This window comes from Salminus brasiliensis, chromosome 13 (genome assembly GCF_030463535.1).
Source record: "Salminus brasiliensis chromosome 13, fSalBra1.hap2, whole genome shotgun sequence".
Classification (NCBI taxonomy): Eukaryota; Metazoa; Chordata; class Actinopteri; order Characiformes; family Bryconidae; genus Salminus; species Salminus brasiliensis.
Window position 1 is genome coordinate 5,005,165 of NC_132890.1, and position 22,500 is coordinate 5,027,664.

At 44.7% G+C, this 22,500-nt stretch overlaps 1 protein-coding gene across 1 annotated transcript in view; it reads right to left on the minus strand.

The window, feature by feature from the left end:
- Positions 1-22,500, minus strand: part of sema3ab (sema domain, immunoglobulin domain (Ig), short basic domain, secreted, (semaphorin) 3Ab) — a 44,011-nt gene that overhangs the window by 17,557 nt on the left and 3,954 nt on the right. Inside the window, exons 2-4 of the mRNA XM_072694495.1 lie at positions 9,940-10,100; positions 5,639-5,701; positions 897-1,016 (exon numbers count right to left, since the gene is read on the minus strand). Coding sequence (XP_072550596.1) covers positions 897-1,016; positions 5,639-5,701; positions 9,940-10,100 — 344 coding nt within the window. The remainder of the gene's footprint in view (positions 1-896; positions 1,017-5,638; positions 5,702-9,939; positions 10,101-22,500) is intronic.

Below are 22,500 nucleotides of genomic sequence, written 5' to 3' on the forward strand. Positions count from 1 at the left end.
ACCTAAATTAACATATTATTAGTTTGTAATTGGCAGCACTTTGATTCATGTGGGTTCTAGATAGTTCCAGGCTTATTACTTGATGTTAGTGTATGGAGTATAATAACTAATACATGAAGAAGTGTGCCATGTTCTATAGTGAGGTTCTACTCATCACTAATTACAGACTAAAAAGCAGCAAATAAGTATTTAATTAGCCAATATGCAACATTTAGTCGCTACACCATTAAATACAGACTAAAATACTAAATAAAGTAATAAAATTATAAAATAGTTCTAAATAATGTGCATAACAGGGTGGTAACAAAGTGTTATTGTGCATTATCACAACTTATAATACAAATATTAGTGATTAGTGAGCTCCAAGTCTGTACAAATAAATATTATCATTAATAAATATTAATAATAAATAATTAATATAATTAATAAATCTGAATAAAGGATTTAAAAATGTCAAATTCAGGCTTTTTTTAACTAAAATAAAAAAACAAAGTCTTGCTGATGAACGCTTATGATTGTCTGTATAGAAGGTGTGTGATATGACACACAAACACAGCATGCATGTGTCCATTAGATCTGGTCAGATGGCAGAGGCCCTATTCCTCCCGTAGCTGGAGCCGGCTCTGGTCACTTTAGTCGGAGCAGCTGAGGCTTAAGGTTCGGAAACTGGGCTCGGGACCAGATGAATGCTGGTTCAATCGCCGGGACCTGCAGGACGGTGAGGTGCCCTAGAGCAAGCCCCTATTAACCCCCTATTACACAGTGTGTGTTCTCACTGCCCTATTCATTAATGTGTGAGTGTGTGTGTACTGCTGTGTAATGGCTGTGAAGTGTGTATTTCTTTTGAATGCTTGACCTATAAGACCTTAAGAGACTGATTGGAGGAAGACATTTACCTCTGGTCGCTTGCCCACCTCCACGTAAGCACAGGTGGGGTGGAAGGCTCCAGTCCCGCATGCATACAGGTGGGTGTGATTAAACGGCTGCAGCAACTTTATAAAGTTAGAGCACTCCTTCTGCAGGGAGAGAGAGAGAGAGAGAGAGAGAGAGAGAGGGAGAGAGAGAGATTTAGAAATGCTTTAGAAAACATTACATTTCCACAAGATCCGAAGGTCTTGCTCTGTGTATTTGGAGAAGCAGCAGTGCATTGTGGGATCAGAGAGGTCAGGGTTCTTGCAGGCCACATTTAGAGAACATGACAGGAACAGTCACCCATGTAGTACTCATTGAAGTAACGGAGTAAAGGCCTTTGTTTAACCCTTTGTTTGTATGCACATGTGGACAAAAGTATTTGGACACCTGCTCATCTATTGTTTCTGCTGAAATCGAGGGAATTTCGGCAGTTGATCCTGCTTGTGTTGGAGTAACTGTCTCTACTGTCCAGAAAAGAATGGCTTTCAGCAAGATTTTGGAGGAGCATTGCTGTGAGGATTTGATTGCATTCAGCCACAAGAGAATTAGTGAGGTGAGGATGTTGGATGATGATCACCCCACCTCATTATTCTCAACTCCTCAACTCAACCTACCAAAAGTAATGGATGGAGCACCATCCGTCATTCCAGAGAACACAGTTCTTCCACTGCTCCACAGCTCAATGCTGGGGGGCGTTATACCCCTCTATAGCCCACGGCTGCCTTTAGACAGCATGGTGCCAACAGGTTCATGTTTATCTACTCCAGAGAGTCCTATTCTATTGGCAGTACCTCTTTACAGAGACTAGACAAGCTGTGTGTGTGTATCTGTGTCAGCAAAGGGAGCAACTTAAAGTAGCTGAATGCATTCATTAGAAGGGGTGTCCACAAACATTTGTCCGTAGAGTGTATTTTAATTGTGTGTTTAATTCTTGTGTTTGTTGTTGTGGGCAGTGGACTCCTGCTTGTATAAACTCAAATTCACTGGAAAACTATATGAACACCCTGCATTCTCTCACCCAGCTTACACACACACACACACACACACTGTACACAGCGGTAGAATTGCACAATACAAGGACACACATGGCTGTAGAAAGAGGGAATGTTTCAACAGCTGGAGCTGTTTTTGGGCAGGGGGCATAAAACATCAACAGAGGCAATCCTGTTGTGAGCATCCAGAGATCCCCTGTGGCGACTGTGTGAATGTGTGTGTGTGTGTGTGTGTGTGTGTGTGTGTGAGTGTGTAACAGCTCGTCTGTTGTGTGTTTACCCGTGATCTAAAGGCACGTGTCTGAACAAGCCTGACCACGGTGGATACAACTGAGTCACAGCGCGTGGAAAAGCTTTACAGAATAACACACAAACACACAGGACTATTACAACTAAAAGATGAGTCAGTCGTGCTGAGACACACACACACACACACACACACACACACACACACACACACACAGATTGGTTTTCCAAGCCTTTCCCTAAAGCAAGACCACACTGAACATGGTGATGCTACCATAGCTGGATTAAACGCGACTCCCAGACGGAACCATGTCTGGAAATCTCTTCATCTAAGGAGAACACACTAGTTCCTGTACATGCAAAAAAGTACTCTGTTTCTCAAACTCAACACCAACCTCTCAAATGTTCTGCTTTAACCTCTTCAGTTCATAGGAGAGGTTTAGATCCTCAGATTCTGAAAACCTCTGATGCTAAATTTTGCAAGAAAGGCTGTTTTAGTGAAGGTACCACTGCACAGTAGAACAGTCCACCACCACTCTAGAGTCTCCAGAGCTAAATCCTTCGGAAGGTCTTTTGCAGCCTAAGCTTGACCTCCACTGTTCCTGTTAACTCTAATTTTGTAATTAAATTACAAACACATTACACTGAGACTGAATTATTTTTATGTTCATAGAGCTAGGCAGCTGCTTAGAGGAGCCCACGGCTGCTGATTGTTGGGACAAGGCATTAAAAGTCATCTTTGAGGAGGAGCATTTATAAATCTTTGAAATTTGCATTGCCTAGCCTTTCCTAACAATCACTGTGAAAAGCCATACAGAGCCGGTCCCAAGGCATACTCCAATTACACAGCCGCTTAGGGCCTCAACGCCACCAGGGGTCCCCCAAGAGCATTGGATAATAAAATGAAATGGTATTAAACTGGTACACCAATACTAGGTTAATCCATTCTTGCTGTTGGCTGCTGCCACTGTTGGGCAAGTGCAGATAATGCTAATGGTAGTGGGTACATTACACACACAGTGTAGCCTATGGAATGATGAAGCATCTGGTGCTGAGGTGGTGGAATGGGGGGCCTCATAAAGGCTTGGGCCGGCCCTGGAGCCATAGCTCTAACAAGCTAATTAAGGTCTGGGATCTTGATAACATTTATATAAGATCAAATCTCTTCTGCAAAGCCCAAACGTCTGCAAAGATAATACACCAATCTGTCTGACGTTTATGGCTTTTGGTGATCAGGTCATCTTCATCATCTTCCAAAGGTTTTAAGCTAGTGCATGAGATTATGATCCCTACGCCCAACACCAAATGTCAGCTAGAGGTGTATAAAGCCCCCTACTTAGTCAGGCTTAACCAGTGAAATCTCTTAAATATTGTTTTAAGAAATTTTAAAGATATTTCAACTTATTGCTACTTTATTTTTTACTTGTTTTAAGTCATTTTATGTATTGAAAGTGTTTTATTCAGCTAACAGAGCACTTTGCTTGTTCCAAGCAATAATTCTTGACAGAAGCTTAATTATCTGTTATTTCTTGAATTAGGCAAAATGATCTGCCAATTGAAAAAATATCTATATTTATATTAGATAAAATAAGTTTAATTACATGTATTTATCCTACAATATTACTACAAATATTAAATTTAAGATATGTAGACTGCATGTTAAAGGATTTCACTTGATATGGTATGTACATTTTTTGCATTGTAGGTCGTAAAGAGGCAGAGACGAAGGAATGACAGTGTTTCAGGGTGTCCTTATGTCTGTGTTACCTTCTGGCTCTCTCCTTTTAGCTAGGCTGTTATAGTAGTGACTCATTAGCCACACTCTGATTATGCTCATATTCTCTGTAACACCCCCCCCCCCCGTCTGTCTATTGGTGATAATAAATGTCTCAGTTGATTCTTCAGCTTTGACATTTACATAAAAAAAAGACAAAAAAAGGTCTAAACAGCTTTCTACTTAATATTCTATTATTATACGTTACTGCAAACCATCAAAGAAAACAGGCTCATTTGTATCAAAAACATTGTGAAAAGATAAGGGTCTCCAGACTTTCGATGGGCAGCGTATTGATCTCCATGTCGAGTCGTGGAGTGGTAGCTGAGTTGTTCTCCTTCAGTGGGGCAGCTGCTCTCTGCTTTCAGCTGCTTTCAAAGGCCAAAAACTTGACATTGTTCCACTTCAGGAGTACCAAGCTCGAGTCCCGCCTCTCTACGAGGGGACCAAGCTTCAGTCAGCCGCTTTCTTTTCACCGGCACCCACCTCTTCACATAAAAGCCATCTTTCATAAAGTCCCGGCTAGTCACCATTACCATGTTTACATCGAAGCCTCACACAAAGCCTTTTACTGCTATTCAGATGAGGGCTATTGAAAGTTGACTGAGCTTGTGGTTTCTTGCTGGTGCTGAAAGGGCAGACGGAGCATTGCTATGGCTCTGGTGCTCAGTGTGTTCCAGTGGAGAGCCTGGGGCGGTATCTGTGATGGAATTTATGAGCGATGGAGTGGCAGCTACGCCTGGAAACGGTTTACACTCCTCTAGCCCACAATGCAACACTGATTTATTTATTCTCTCTCTGACAGATGTGCTGAGCTTGCTGAAGGTCCAGTCTGGGCTGGACTAGTACAGACAATCGTCTAGCAGGTAATCGCCGACCTCAGGCCTGACCAACTTGCACTTTGTAGTTTTATAAATCCAGACTGTATCCATGTGTTTCTCTGCATGCTTTATTATTTAGCCTCCTTTCACCATGTTTGTTCTTCAATGGTCAGGAACCCACAGGACTGACCACCACAGAGCAGGTAGTATATGGGTGGTGGGTCAGTCTCAGCACTGCAGTGACACTGACTGACATGATGGAGGCTTCAGCGTGTGTTCAGTAGTGTGTGTTGGGCTGGTGGTACGAGAGGATCAGACACAGCAGTGCTGCTGCTGGAGTGTTTAAACACTGTGTCTGTCTGTCCACTCACTGTCCACTCTATTATTAGACGTGAAGATAAAGATAAAGTCAGAGACAGAAGCTATCTGATCTGTTACTGCACAGTTTGTTGGTGTTGGTCATCCTCTAGTCCTTCATCAGTGCTCACAAGACACTGCTGCCCACAGGACGCTGCTGCCCACAGGACGCTGCTGTTGGCTGGATATTTCTGGTTTGAGGACGGTTCTCAGTCCAGCAGTGATGCTGAGGTGTTTAAGCACTCCAGCAGCACTGCTGTACCTGCTCCACTTGTACCACCAGCACAATACACACTACTAGCACACTAACACACTCACCACCACCATGTCAGTCAGTGCCACTGCAGTGCTGAGAATGACCCACCACCCAAATACTACCTTCTCTGTGGTGGTCAGTCCTGTGTGGTCCTGACCATTGAACTGTGTGTGTGTGTGTGTGTGTGTGTGTGTGTGTGTGTGTGCCATATTCACTAAATCAACACAACATACAATACTGTTCATCTACCTCTAAGACACTCAAGCATCAGTAAGCTCACCTGAACATCTTTTCCAGCCCATTTACACTCATCCCGCCGTGCTGTAGAGGGAGGCCAAGATATCTATCATACAGAGAGAGAGAGAGAGAGAGAGAGAGAGAGAGAGAGAGAGAGAGAGCAAATATGTGAGCAAAAAAAGTGAGCAAGTCGAAAATACACAAATATCACAAGCCCCCGTGTGTGTGTGTGTGTGGGGGGGGGGGGGGGTAAATAATACAAATGCCACATATCTGTGTAAAGTGCGCTGCAGGTTTAGAGCATTAGGTTTCTGAGCAGGGAGTATAATGTGCTTTCCATGCGACGGCGAGAGCCATCAGGCCGGGGTTTAATTCTCCCAGTAGAGAAACAACGACCAGCACACTGTAATCGAACCCCTTTCCTGCCTCACGGCTGTCTGTGAAAGCGTGAGACCTTGTCCTGATTAGATAAACTACATAAACTTTCACCAGGTGTGTGCGTGTGTGTGTATGTGTGTGTGTGTACACATATGTGTGAGTCAGACAGAGTGAGAGCTACAGAGGCAGAAAGCGTAGTGAGAGTTGAGCAGAGCTGAATTCAGGACAGCATTCCACTTTTAAAGAGGGTTGATTGCGCTTGCTGTGAATTTAACATAAGCCCAACGGCATGTGTGTGTGTGTGTGAGTGTGTGTGTGTGAGTGTGTGTGTGTGACAGAACTCCACCCAGAAACAAGAACAGGCCGTCATGCATATTTCAGTGGCCTGTATGTGCTGTACATCCTGTCTGCTGGCTGACACGGGGAATTGAGACGAAGACAGGGGGACAGAAAAGACAGCGAGCGAGGACAGCGTTAGCAGGCGTGTTCTGTTAGCGGGATTTTTACATTTCCAAGTCTTCATGTTTACAATATTTACACTTAGGCACCTTCCGTACTTTGCACCTGCTCATATGGGCAGTAAGTGTTTATTTGCTCAGTAAAACACTAATAATAATAAACACTAATAACACTAATATTAATTATTACACAAATGATAATAAACCAGGGGGACCATATTTTTATAGAAAAAAGGTACTGGGGGACAAGGGTACCTTAAGTACTACAGTATGAATAATAATAATAATACTAACAATAATAATAATAATAATAATAATAATAAACACTAATATACATGGGAGGCTAGTATTGTTTATGAGTATAACACAGTTAGGTCCCACTCCAGATGCTAGGGGGACCATAAAAAAGAAAAAAGGTACTAGGGGACAAGGGTACCTTGAGTACCACCGTATAAATAATAATAAACACTAATAACACTAATATTAATTATTACACTAATAATAATAAACACTAATAACATGGGAGGCTAGTATTGTTTATAGTTATACCACAGTTAGGTCCCACTCCAGATGTTAGAAGGTTCATATTTTTGTCTCCAAAAAAAAAAAAAAAAAAAAAAAGTACTGGGGGACAAGGGTACCTTAAGTACCACCGTACTTAGGACGTCCTGGCTAGGGAGTGTTTCAAGCAAGCCTAAGTTTTACGCTGAACTGAGATGAGATGATTGGGTCATGTTGGCTATTAAGGCTACCTGTGTGTATTAATACACATTAACAATAACTGTAGCTGCAGGGTTTGAGAGTTATTTCTACCCTCACACACACACACACACACTGCCATGGTCCGACAAGTTATGCCTGCTTGAAACCCCACCCTCCAGCCACGACACCCTAACTACAGTAGATACTCGTGTGTCCCCAGTGTCCTCTTTAAAAAAAAAAAAAAATAATAAATAAATGCTCCCCCCATAGCTTCTGGATCACATGTTTGTTTGTATTGTTTTTTTTTTTTACATGATAATCTGCACACATTAAACCAGGTGTGTCCAAACTTTTGACTGGTACTGCACTTCAGGTTGTAAAAATGAGCCATTCGGATGAATTTGACTTGACCACAGCAAATTCAGTGCACGTGTGCAGAAAAAACGTCCCGAAGAGCCGCTTTCAAAAAGTGTGCCAAGAACGGCCGAGCTGGAGAAGCTTGGAGGGCAGCTGAAAGTCGCTGAAGTATCGTAGCACCAGCTGCGGTTATGCCTGACGTGGCATTTTTTAAAATCTGATGGTGAAAGCTCCAGTTTTGCTGGCAGCGTCATATCTCGTACATATCAGACTCGTTTTTTTGTTTTTCAGCTTGGCCTCAGATGCTAACACTATTCTCCTCAGCTGTAGTTTCCACTAGCTTGAGGAGCAAAGCTTGGTCCCAGGTTTCTCCTGGACGCCCTCAGCCAGGGCTGGATGTGCTCAGTTAAACTAGTTAAATTAAAGTTAAATTAGTGTAAAGAACATGTAAAGGGAGCAAAATGAAAATGTAATATGTTAAAATTATGTATGTTAATGGCTGCAGTACCAGTCAAAAGTTTGGACACACCCGGTTGAATATGTGCTATCGGGCAAATGTGCACGGCTATCCATCGTAGTTAGGCTGTGATGGCTGAGGGGGGGTTAAGTAGGCCTAAGGTATGTGTGTGTGTGTGTGTGTGAGGCTGGAAATACCTTTTAATGTACCTGTAAAGGACATTAATACACACACATTTCCTCACCAATAACCAATAAATAGCCTTAATAGCCAAATATGACCAGATCACCTCCTCTCAGGTCAGCCTACAGCTTTAGGCCTACCTAGAGTCCCTGGAAAATATGGTCCCCCTAGCATTTAGGTCAAATGTTGTTTTTTTGGGGGTGTTTTTTTAAACCAGGTGTGACCAAAGTTTTGACCGGTCCTGTATTTTACTTTATGTTTTAAACAAAAGCTGACCAAGGTGGTCAGTGCCTTCATTAAACAATGCTTTTATGCCGTCCTGTGTCTCTGCTGATCGCACCACTACGCCTCTCAGAGCCTCGGCGTGTGCTGTAGTTCAGGTCATCGGGGAGACCTGCGGTGCGATTTGTCTGCACTTTGTTGCGTTTATTTTTCATTATTTATCCAGGTGAGCGGAGGACGGCTGTCAGCCATGCGCGCGTGTGATCAGCATGACAGCTTCAAGCTGAAATATTCATGCTCACTTTCCACTGGAAACAGATTCCCCTGGTGCTGAGAGTGTGTGTATAGAGAGTGTGTGTGCGCTTGTGTGTGTGTGTGTGTGTGTGCTTGTGTGCACCACAGATTCCACTCACTACCTTTTGTCCAAGGCCTAAGTACTAAATACACATTACACACAGCTATAGGCTCTATAATTTCCCCAATTACAGCCCTGCTTCTCATTCTACCTGCTCCAAAGGGCCGATCCTGCTTAACTGAGCAAGACAGTCTCTGCTACCCGTTAAGCGATGTCTACCAGAGTGTGTGGAGGGTGAGAGGCTCTGTATTTCTGTTAATGTCTGAGTTTAGAGGTAGAACAGGAAATATACCATATGCTCAAATGTTTGTGGACACCCTTTCTAATGAATGCATTCAGCTATTTTAGGTTACATGCTGACACACGTGCAGATACACACACAGCTCGTCTAGTCCCTGTAGAGAAGTACTGTACTGCCAATAGAATAGGACTCACTGAAGCAGATAAGCATGAGCATATTGGCACCATGCTGCTTAATGAATGAAGAATGGTGCTCCATCTAATACTTTTGTGATGAGTTGGATGTGGGGATGATTTGGGAGGTGGGGTGGTGATCATCATCCAACATCCTGACCTCACTAAATGCTAAGTGCCATTCATCAAATCTTTACAGCAATTTCTTTTTTTTTTTATCTAACAGGTGTCCCAGTGTGACAATAAGTGACACTAGGTGACACTAGGTGGCGCTCCACTACCCCGTCACTTCCCCTCAAATCAGGCATATCTCTCAATCCTAGCTCCGCTAATCAGAGGAGGGTCTGGCCTTCTAATATGCCAGTTCAAAATTCTCCCCAATATTTTCATAGGCTGATGGCAAGGTCTGAACTCCTGGTCTGACACTAGTTTCTACCAAGGACATTGTAACTATAATGGACACCAGTATCCCCAGTGTCCTCTTTCATGGAAACAAAAGTGTCCAATGTTTATTTGGATGATGATCGATCACACATTCAACCAGTGTGTCCAAACTTTTGACTTGTACTGTATGTGTGGTAAATATGTGGGTCTTCAGTAGAAGCCAATGTTTTTGGGGGGGTGGTTGAGTTCAGACCCTGCCTGCCTTGCCTGTGACAACATGGTAGAACTCTGAGCTGGAGAATTAGAAGGCCAGACCCTCCTCTGATTGGTGGATGAGAGGGGTGTCCAAACTTTTGACTGTATTTCGAGTCTGTCGGTAGCTTAATGACAAACACTCAAACACTGTAGAAGAAGGGAACTCCTGCAGCTCTTACCAACTGTTGGTCCATGTTGATGTCAATGAGGTTGAAGGCCAGTACGTGATCCTTGGCTCCTACAAAGAGCCGGCCCTTCTCCTCATCCAGCAGAAAAGTGTGGTAGGCAGAGCTGTTGGCCAGTCCGTTGAAAGTAAGCAAGTTGTTGGACTCCAGCATTTCTGTTGGAAAGAGAGGAGACTGTTCCAGCAGTTCCAAAAACGACAGCGTTCTACAGCAGAACAGCAGGAGATAATGACCAGTCACACACACACACACACACACACACATGCAGGGGCTCTAAGAAAACAGTTCAACCAAATCCCGCTGATCTTGCTCCACTCTCATCACCATGTGATGAAGTTATAAGGGTTTTTGCTCATATCTGTAGAACGTCTGAGAGATATTTTCCGACCTCATGTACAGTAAAGCCCGCAGTGTTGAGCTGAGTAGGCTGTTACAGGGCAGCAGGAGACGCGGCGGATTGGGGCTTTGGCTCATTCATGCTGCAGTTCTGCAGGGTGGCTCGTCCGCTTTCTCTACCACCGAGTGAGTGTGACGCGCGAGTGTGGTTTTGGCCGTAATAAAGCTGAGATCACTGACTGGGTTCTCTCGCTCGCAGACTCTCTCTCTCTCTCTCACACACACACACATACACATACAGGGAGAGTGATATTTGCTTGTCTTTGGTGCTCCTGGCGTCATTCATGCTCCATGGAGCAGAGAGTGGAGCTGAGCTGTGTGGCCGGCGGGATGAAGGTGCCGGGTTAGGTTAGGGCTGTGGCCAGGCCGGTGTGTCTGCCAAGCCTGACCTGAACTTTAGAACCCCCCCAGAACAGGCCATACAACCACAGCATGGAACAGTGAGCAAAAGTAATATCCAGGGACGAGAATAGCTGGAATAACAGTGGGACTATGTACAATATTTGCTCTCAGGAACACAGTAAAAGACGTGTTCTGCTACGGTCCGTTCGACCAGCCTAGTAAGCCTGGTAAGCATTAACCTATTGGCACCATGCTGCCGAATGCCAGGCATGGGCTAGAGGGGTATAAACCCCCCCAGCATTGAGCTGTGGAGCAGTGGAAGAACTGTGTTCTCGGGAATGATGGTTGGTGCTCCATCCAGGACTTTCGGAATGAGTTGGGCATGAATGTCGCTGAATGCAATCAAATCATCACAGCAATGCTTCTCCAAAATCTAGTAGAAAGCCTTCTTTCCTGGACAGTAGAGACCGTTACTCCAACAAAAGCAGGACCAACTCTTTTTAACACCCTTAATTTCAGAAGAAACTATGAATGAGCAGGTGTCCCAATACTTTTGTCCAAGATTTGTTCATATTTTCATTTAGAAATTCAATTAAATGTGTCACATTTAAACAGGGGTGCCCAAACTTTTGCATAACTGTACTATAGGTAATAAAACATGCAGTTGATCGTTGTTCTTTACTGGTGATTTCCATGATATGATCTGTAAAGTATACTGGTTATCATAATAACAGCATTTATCATCATAATGATGAATATACGCTCATATTTTCCACCTCTAACTAAAACTACTGCAGTGCATAATGAAATTATTTAACTAAATTGACTAATTTTATATATTTTTCTTATATAAAAATTAATTTAATACATTTTTATCCTCCCAAAATCATCCTCTGTATTGGTTCATCTGAAAATGCCAACAAAATCTCAGAATTTTCCCAGTTATCTGAATTCTTCTGGGTTTGACCTTCTGAAACACCAAGACACAAGCCCACACACACACACACATACACACACACACACACACACACACACTCAAACAACACCTTGAGCAGTGCGATAAAACCGAGGCCAGGCAAGCAACACATCCCCCCCTTTACCTGCACTCCTGCTGTCCGGCTCATAGCACCCAGCTCTCTGTGTCATGACTGCTTCAGGTTTTTTGGAATTGGATCTATTAGTATACATTCCGAGCCACTGGGAATGGTACAGAATTCCCTGTCATACTGAGTTAGCAAGGGGGAAAAGCCTACAGAGCTTTAACATGTTCAGTTTCGCATATCAGTTACAAATAATCCTCAACATATTAGCAGGCATAGGCCAGTATTTGTAATCTGCAGTGGGAGCCAGAGAGCCAGAACGCTAGAAGGCTGAGGCCGAGCCTGGGATGGGCCAGGGTGTACGAGCCGGAGCAGCAGAGGTGGCAGGGGTGAGAGAGCGAGGGCTCTAATTACAGCCCGTGGCCTTAAGGAAAATGAGATTTTCCCCTGAGCCCACACCAGCAGCCTTAAAAACTGCACCCCAGAGCAACATTAGTGCGGAGCGAACGCATTGGACACCTCAGCCTGTTATTACAGCCTGTGTGTGAGTGAGTGGGCATGTGTGTGAGACATGTTGAAGCTCAACTGGGCTGTGCATGGAAACCTGCTCTTAACATACCACAGCTCCCTCCTCATACACCCCTCACTCATTCACACTTCAGCTGGGGTTATCGAGTAGAAGCAGCAGCCAGGACCAACACAACCCCCTTTATAACAGTGGGATCTACTACCTTTTTAAACACTCATACGGCTCATGCAGAAACCTTATATCTCCAGTTCAGCTGATATAATTGTCACTTTTTGATATAATGTGAATCTGGCAAATGCTACTTTTGCTATTTTTTTATATCATTGTGTTAAAACTTAAAGATGAACTGGCCAATAGAAATGCTCTGAAATGAATTGGAATAAAAGCGAGAAGTGGAGAAAGTGGAGAAAGTGGGGCAATAGGTGATCAGACACCCACAGTCACGTTCAAATGGAGAGAAAAGAAGAAATGGAAGAGATGGAGAGAGAGAGAAAGACAGAGAGACACTCACTCACTGTGAAAACTGCAGCATAGGCCTATCTACTTCTAATAATGGTCAAAAACACACAGGAGAAGCTGGAGAAGTTTAGAAAGTGGTGCAAGAGATGGTCAGATACCCACAGCCATGTTCAAATGGAGAGAAAAGAAGAAATTTAAAAGATGGAGAGAGAGAGAGAGAGATAGACTCATGTATAGGTATATTTACTACTTATAATCACCATAAACACACAGAAGAAGCTGTAAGAGTGGAGAACGTGGGGCAATAGGTGGTCAGATACCCACAGCCATGTTCAAATGGAGAGAAAGGAAGATATGGATAAGGGGAGAGGGGGGGGGGAGAGAGAGAGAGAGAGAGAGAGAGAGAGAGAGAGAGAGAGAGAGAGAGAGAGAGAGTGAGACTCACTGTGCCGGCCTTTCTACTTCTAATAATGACCAAAAACACACCAAACACTCCAGCAGCTGGAATGGATGGTCATATACTCACAGCCATGATCAAAGGGAGAAAAGGAGGGGAGAGAGAGAGAGAGAGAGAGAGAGAGAGAGAGAGAGAGAGAGAGAGAGAGAGGGATACTCACATACTGTGAAAACTGTATGTGACACTGCAGTGTCGGCCTATCTACATGTTATAATGACCAAAAATACACCAAAGGCTCAGGATGGCTCTTACGTCAGCACCAGAGAAGGTGAAGAAGTGGAGAAAGTGGGGAAATGGGGGGCTGATACCCACAGCCATGATCAAATGGACAGAAAGAAAGGGAGAAATGGAAATCAACAGAGAAAGCGAGAGAGATAGGGACAGAGTGAGTGAGACACTCACTCACTGTGAAAAACGACCACAAACACACTGAGAACTCTTTCCAGCACCAGAGAGACCCTCCAGCTCACCTTACACACCAGGAATTCATCTCACCAGCACCTCAGTGCGCACAGACAGCATGTGTACACACACTGTTCACGGTTCAGCTACACACTCTTGACATTACACTGCATGAGAATGACCACGACAGCATGGCCGAGGGACGCGGCCCACTGTACACCGGATTTACCCAGAAGCAGGAACTGACCGTAAGCTCCAGCACCAGGTCCTACAGACTGCTGAGACTGAGATGCAGTGGTGTGTGTGAGCTGCTGGGCTGCTACTGTAAGTGCCGGCCTGTAAATGACTTTGCCTCTTCTTATATAAGGAGACAGTGAGTGTGCAAGAGAGGACTGTGTGTGTGTGTGTGTGTGTGTGTGTGTGTGTGTGATGTCTCAATCAATAAATGTATGACTGTTGCTGGAGTCTCATTGTGTTTTCAAGTGTTTGCTTACATAATGCTCTCATGCCATGGAGAGCTTCACTCGAACTCGTATGAACTCCTTAACACACACACACACACACACACACACACACTCAGACCTGCTTTTGTGTGTATATGTATATATGTGTGTGTGTGTGAGTGTGTGTAAAGGGTGTGATTGGATACATAGGTGTCCGCACATCCTCTCACAGTGACCAAAACCATGTATTTCCTCTTTGCCAGTCAAAAGTTTGGAGACACCCGGTTGAATGTGTGTAAAAAAACATCCGATCCAAAAAAGAGGACACCGGGGGCACATTGGGTATCCACCCTAGTTAGGTGAGGTGGCTAGGGGTGTTAGGTAGGCCTAAGTTGTGTGAGGCTTTGCTCTCGCTAAATAAGCTCACACACTGCCACGGTCCTACAACTTGTAGGCCTTGATACCCCACCCCCAGTTACGACATCCTAACTACGGTGGATATCCGTGTGTCCCCGGTGTCTCTTTTTTTTTTTAACACGATATAGTGTAGTAAAATATGTGTATCATGTTTTTAGAGGGAAGATCAGCACACATTCAACCAGGTGTGTCCAAACTTTTGACTGGTACTGCACATGTTAAACCAGAGAAGGGGGAAAAGGCAGGGCTAAGACTGGCTTGTGAAACACCTCCCTCTCCAACTACAGCCACATGCTAACACTGCTGGTCACGACACACTGCAATATGTACGCAAAGGTGTGTATCCATGCCTGAATATGTACGTCATGTGTGTTTGTGTCTGTTGAGTTTACTCCATAAACTTCTTTCAGCACCCTGTACCTCCATAGCAACATCTGATGGCAAATCTCAGTGTTTATTTTTGTTCAGTGTGTTCTGTGAAGTCCCAGCGTTGCCAAGCTCTCACAACAACACAGCGAGTCGTCAACCGAAACATGCAGGGTTACAGAGCACGGCATTACAGTAGGACCCTCCTTTGTCTGTTTGTATGTGTGTGTGTGTGTGTGTGTGTGCTTGTGTTTCTTTGTGTCGATCTAATGCAGTTAAGCTTACCAAACCCAAACTAAAGCTCATTCGTCATCGTGGCACGTGAGGGTGAAGCTGATGCAGCAGTGTTTCTGACCCACACGGGTTCCGGCGAAGCAGCTCCTGCCCACAGATTTCGGAGCGCTGATAAATGAACAATGGTGCAGGTAATGAAGGTGAGATAAAGCTGGTGTTATCCATGCGTGAGTTTGTCGCTTTGTAAAGGCCTGTCACGCCATCCTGGCGTTGTCATGACAACAAATACAGGTAACATATTAAAAGCAAGAACATACACATGTGCATAGGTTCTCACCCCCCCCCCCTACACACACCCCCCCCCACACACACACACACACTTCACAACTTCACACATAACCAGTACAGGAGGATAAGTCTTTTGGAATAACGGAGCTCAAGCTAGCTGTTATGACTGATGGTCAGACCTGCAGACCAATCCCCAGTAAGCCATGCTACAGCACCCTTGGGGCAGACTGGCCTACTGAAAAGAAGCTGGTTAAGCTGGTTGACCAGCCTAGCTCTTGACCAGCGTGCTGGGGTATGTTTTTGTTTGAGGATGATGGTTTAGATGGACTACAAGCATGATCAACCTGTCCAAGCTAAACAACCAGTATGGACAAGCTTGACCACGCTTGACCAGTAAGATCAGATTGGTCAACCAGCATGACCAGTAAGACCAAGTTGGTCAACCTCTAAGACCAGGTTGGTAAACCAGCTTGATCATGTTGGTCACTTAACAGCATGACCAACTGGTTGACCAGCAAGACCAAGCATAAGCAGTAAGACCAGGCTGGTCAAGCAGCAAAACCAGCATGACCAAGCTGGTCAACTAGCATGACCAGCTTGGTCAACCTGAATGACCAGCAGGACCAAATTAGTTAAACCAGGTTGGTCAATCAGCATGACCAGCTTAGTCTTGCTGGTCATTTAGGTTGACCAAGCTTGTCGACCAACACTGGCAGTAAGACCAAGCTGGTCAACCAGCATGACCAGTAAGACCAAGCTGTTTGACCAGCATGACCAGTAAACCATGTTTGGTCTTACTGCCAGTTTTGGTCGACCAATCTGTAATGCTGGTTGACCAACCTGGTGTTGCTAATTTGGTCTTGCTGATCATACTGGTTGACCAAGCTGGTCGACCAACTTTGGCAGTAAGAACAGGCTGGTTGACCAGCATGACCAATCTGTCCAGCATTAATCAGCTGTCCTACCAGCATAGGGCTTGCTTTTCACTTGATGACCAGCTTGTCAAACACCTTGACCATCAAAGATGAGGCTTAGACCGTCCGAGCTACCAGTAAAAGCCGGTCTTGAGGTGGATTTCTCAGCTGGGTGGTCAGAACCTTCCTTCCTCAAGGGCTCAGCAGTATCAGCCTGGTGGACCTGGGTATCGAACCCACGGCCTTGAGAGTAACCTCCCAGCACTTTAGCCACCACTACCTATACTGAGCATCCTTGGGTTTCAGGAAGGAGCTACTGTACATTAATTACATTTCTGTTAACGAATGTCTGAAATCTGAACTGAACTGTATGAAATCTAACTTTATCCCATTTAAAAAAAAAATGTTACTCTCTAGTCTCTGAAAAATCTGGAACACAAAAAGTGCTGTTAAGTGAGACAGGAAAACTAGGCTAATGACATGTTCAGGCTCCTGTTGTGCTATGACAGAGACTTTCCACAACTGTCTCAGCATGGCAGCATTTGTGAGTTTGTGGCAGATTGGGAACTAACTGAGGGAGGGGGCTTTCTCTGTTCTCTGAGGAGAGAGGAGCAGAAGGAAGCTCCAGGCTGGCTGAGGGAGCCTATTGCGCTGTGCATACAGGAGGGACTAAGTCTCCGGAATAAATGCTGCGTTTCATTGCACTTCGGAAGACGGATATCAGAGCACTGTTAGCACTGCCCCAGGTTAGCACTGCCCCAGGTTAGCACTGTTCCAGGTTAGCCCTGTTAGCACTGTCCCAGGTTAGATCTGTTTTTACACTGTCCAGGGTTAGACCTGTTTTTACACTGTCCCAGGTTAGCACTGTTAGCACTGTCACAGGTTAGCACTGTCCCAGGTTAGCCTTGTTATAGCACTATCCCAGGTTAGCACTGTCCCAGGTTAGCACTGTCCCAGGTTAGCCTTGTTATAGCACTATCCCAGGTTAGCACTGTCCCAGGTTAGCACTGTCCCAGGTTAGCCCTGTTAGCACTGTCCCAGGTTAGCACTGTTAGCACTGTCCCAGGTTAGCACTGTCCCAGGTTAGACCTGTTTTTACACTGTCCCAGGTTAGCACTGTTAGCACTGTCCCAGGTTAGCACCGTTAGCACTGTCCCAGGTTAGCACTGTCCCAGGTTAGACTTGTTTTTACACTGTCCCAGGTTAGACCTGTTAGCACTGTCCCAGGCTAGCCCCGTTAGCACTGTCCCAGGTTAGACCCGTTAGCACTGTCAAAGGTTAGACCTGTTGGCACTGTCAAAGGTTAGACCTGTTGGCACTGTCCCAGGTTAGACCTGTTAGCACTGTCCCAGGTTAGACCTGTTGGCGATACCAGTTGAAAACACATAATACATTATTTTCATGGAATCATGTTCACATTCTTAAAAATAAAGGTGCTACAAATGGTTCTTTGAGGAATGTCATGGAAGAACCACTTTTGGTTCCATAAAGAACCACAGGCCTCATTAATTAATATGTTCCCAGAAATTTTCCTAAATTAGTTCTTGAAAAGTCCTAACGTCCTAAAAGTCCTCTACGTCAGATAGATGTGAAGGTGAAGGTTTCATTAAGAACCTTTCAAACCAAATGAAGGTTCAAAAAACAACCTTTAACACCAAGATAGGATTCAGTAAGAAACATTTAAAACCAAATGAAGGTTCCATAGGGAACATTTAAAACTAAGCAAAGGTTCCATAAAGAACCTTTAAAACCAAGTGAAGGTTCCATTAAGAACCTTTTTAGACCAAGTAAAGGTTCTGTAAAGAACCTTTAAAACCAAGTGAAGGTTCCATAAAGAACCTTTAAAACCAAGTGAAGGTTCCATAAAGACCCTTTAAAACTAAGTGAAGGGTTCCATAAAGAACCTTTAAAACCAAGTGAAAGTTCCATAAAGAACCTTTAAAACTAAGTGAAGGTTCCATAAAGACCCTTTAAAACTAAGTGAAGGGTTCCATAAAGAACCTTTAAAACCAAGTGAAAGTTCCATAAAGAACCTTTAAAACTAAGTGAAGGTTCCATAAAGAACCTTTAAAAGCATCTTAATGGAACCCAAAGTGGTTCTTCTGTGGCATCACTCAAAGAACCGCTTAAAGCACCTTCATTTTTAAGAATAGAAGAACGTTTTCTCTCTCTCTCTCTCTCTCGCTCTCTCTCTCTCTCTCGCTCTCTCTCTCGCTCACTCACTCTCATTCTCTCTCTCTCTGCTATTGTTATGGAAAACATCAGAGAGAGAAGGAGAGGGCAGATGGAGGCAGAGGAGTATTCCCATCTGAGACTGATAAAAATAAACTCTTCTACCCTACATACATCCTGCCCTCCCTGCACTGCAGGCCCAGTGTGTGTGTGTGTGTGTTTGCTTGTGTGAATAGGGAAATGGTGGATGCAGGGAAAAAAAGCCTCCTTATTGTTGTCTCTAACAAGAAATTCTAACGAATCCTCCCGTGTTGTTTGCGCTTCCTGCCCACTTCCAAACGATTCCGCATTTCCACGCAGACTGTAACCCCGCGGCCCTCTCCGAGGAACTGGTCTCACGTGTGCTTCCATTTGCTCTGACCTGGAGGCCGTTTCTTCACTTTAATGATGATTTAGCGAGTAACAGGTCACAGCACCTGACGCCCGTGTGCTCAAGCAGACAGCAAGCAGACTACACTAACTAATCAAATCAAATCAGCCAAAACATTAAAACCACTGCCTACAATTGTGTGACGTCCCCTCAGGCCACCACAACAGATCTGACCCGTCGAAGCATGAGCTCCACAAGACCGCCGAAGGTGCCCTGTGGTTTCTGGACAGCTTTAGACGTTAGAAGCGGATGCTTTAAGTCCTGAGAGTTGTGAGGTGGGCCTTCATGCTGACCACCAGGGTAGGTACTAACTATGTCTTTATCTAGCCATCACAGTGTGGTTCTTGCAAAGATGCAGAAGGCATTATGTCCCTCCAGCCGACACTTGACGGCCGTGACTGGCGATGATTTTTATGAAGATGATGGTGCTAAACAGTCTGTCTGAGTAGCTGAATTCTTTAATTATAATAGAATTAAATATATGGACGCCTTTAGACAAACAGTGGATCTCCACCACTTATGCAAAGTGTCATATTGTATTACAATCAATGTTGTGATAATATTATTTGTGCTTATCGTTTCAGCCACATATATATTTTTAAAAGACCAAAAGAAATGAGCCATTGGATAAAATCTTGTTTCAAAAACCCCTAAAAAGGTAATTCAGGGGGTCTTTAGTAAACCTTATGACCCCCTTGTATGCACAGACAGCTCAAAGATTAGAGCATTGGGTTTTTTGATCACAGGGTTGTGGGTTCAATACCCACATTGGCTAAGCTGCCGCTGTTGGGCCCTCCTTGGTTGAGGCTCTTAGGTCTCTCTCCTCCAGGGGTTTTAAATCCCAGCATCATTGAAGTTTTACCCATTGCTGACACTGATGTGCAAATGCACACACACACACACACAAACAGCTGATCTAGTCCCTGCAGAGAAGTACTGCCAATATAACAGAACTCTCTGGTGCAGATACACATGAACCTGTTGGCACCATGCTACCTAATGCCAGGCGTGGGCTAGTAGAGGGGTACAAAGCCCCCCAGCATTGAGCTGTGGAGCAGTGGAAGAACTGTGTTCTCTGAAATGATGGTGATGGTGCTCTATTCAGTACTTGAGTTGGGGCGGTGATATTCAAACATCCTGTCCTCACTAAAGCTCTTGTTCCTGAATTCAATCAAATTCTCACAGCAATGCTCCTCTAAAATATAGTAGAAAGTTGTTTATATCTGGACAGTAGAGACAGTCACTTCAACAAAAGCAGGATCAACTCTTGTTAATTACCCTGATTTCAAAGAAACAAAGAACAATAAACAGGCGTCCCAAAACTTTTGTCACCTTTATTGTCGTTTTTTACTTTTTGCCATTCTTTTAATCTGGCCGTTGTTCTTTACATTGTATCAATGTTTTACAATAAATGGACCAATAGAAATGCTGCAAAATGACCTGGAAGCAAATCTTTTTACATTGACTTTCATTGAAAGTTCAGATGGTTTTTTCCTTCTCCTGTAAAGTTTTTGTGTGAGAGAGTTTTGGGAGACTCGAATGCATTTCATGTTACTATGTGAAGTGTGTGTATATATATGTGTGTGTGTGTGTGTGTGTAAGTATATATGTGTGTGTGCTTGCACTGCCACTCTCATACATGCTGCACACAGGCTGTGAAAAGGTTAGGAGGACACTGAGAGTTCACATTCTCGGGCTGTAACTGAAGATCTCTGGTTGGATTCTTGGCGTATTTGTGGATTAAACTCTTAATGAAAGAGAATTAAAACTTCCTCGTTCCTTCAGGAGATTACGAGAGTCTTGTCTGTCCTGCGCGAATGCAGGAGAATAATGAAGTTTTATTGTCTGTAACGTTATATCACACACAGATCCATTCTTCTCCTAACCCTAAAGCTCCAATGTGTGTGTGTGTGTGTGTGTGTTGATACAGTCAGGCCACATTGCTTGATATTTATGTAAGGGTGTCAATGTTATCCTGCCCTGGATCCCCTGGGTTCAAAGGGGGTGGAGAACCGCCCACGCTAACACCCACCCACCTTCCCACTCCTACACTTTCTCTATTTATCTCTCTCCATCCCTCAGGACGTCTTCACGGGTGGCACCCCACCTCCCCAACACTCAAAACACCCCCACAGGGCAGGTTTCCTCCTGTGCTGATGGGGGAAAAGAAAGCCCAGGGAGCAGCCTATGGTGCGTCTGTTCTTGTGTGAGTGTGTCTATGTCAGTGTGTGTGTGTGTGTGTGTGTGTGTGTGTGTGTGTGCTTTCTGAGTAACACTACCATTTCCAGATAAATGCAAGCCTCTCTTCAGCATATGATAGTCATGTGATTGTCCTGTGACGGTGCTGAGCACCACTGTAAACAGCTCGTAATTATAGCATTGCTTCTTCTATCATAACAGTGGTCCCGGCCCCTTTCTGGAGCTATAATGAACTCCTTCTAAAGGACTGCACAAATAAACATGAACCTATCTGCTGCATGTCTAGTGCCAGGCGTGGGCTAGGGGGGTATAAAGCCCCCCAGCACTGAGCTGTGGAGTATTGGAATGATGGAATGATGGAGATGGTGCTCCATCCAGTACTTTTGGGATGAGTTGGGTAGTTGGGGACGAGGTAGGGTGGTGACGGGCAAAAATTGTGATGGCTAGACGACTGGGTCGGAACATCTCCGAAACATCAGGGAGGTCTTGAGGGGGTGTGCCCAGCATATGATAGTCATGTGATTGTCCTGTGAGGGTGCTGAGCACCACTGTAAACAGCTTGTAATTATAGCATTGCTTCTATACTTGGTTGAGCCGAGGTGCCCAGTCCTGGTCCTGGAGAACTTCTCCACTCTGGAGAAATGTTCAGATCCAACACACCTGGCTATAGCATTCGCATGCCCCTGAAGGCCCTTTATTACCTGGACCAGGTGTGTTAGATTGGTTTCCAGTTGGTAGATCACCAGGACCAGGATTGGGCCCTCCTGTTTTAGAGGTTCCCTCGTTTCCAGAACACCTGAGGCCACTAATGAACCACCTAAGGTTGTGTTAACTGGACTAGACTGAGACATGCACTCAGACAGGTGCAGGGCTGAGCAGCAGCACTGGGAGCTTTATGAGGATTGCGTAAAACCTGTCCCTGCTAGACTGCTCAGTGAGAAGCGTTCACAGGCATGCGCTTGCGTGTATGTTTGTGTGTGTGCATTGTGGGAGTTGGTGGTGTGGGTGCCTCAGCAGTGTGTCCAACCGTGGGCAGTGTGGAAGGAAATGCGAGGAAATGCTCAGAACAACAATGCAACCCTTTCTGGAGCTACAATGAACCATCTTCTAAAGGACTGCACAAATAAACATGAACCTATCTGCTGCATGTCTAGTGCCAGGCGTGGGCTAGGGGGGTATAAAGCCCCCCAGCACTGAGCTGTGGAGTATTGTAATGATGGAATGGTGGAGATGGTGCTCCATCCAGTACTTTTGGGATGAGTTGGGTAGTTGGGGACGAGGTAGGGTGGTGACAAGGGCCAAATTGTGATGGCTAGACAACTGGGTCGGAACATCTCCGAAACATCAGGGAGGTCTTGAGGGAGTGTGCTCAGTATACAGTGGTTAGTACCTACCAAACGTGCCCCAAGGAAGGACAAACCAGTAAATTAGAGACCCTCAGGGCTCACTGATGCTCATGGACCTTCA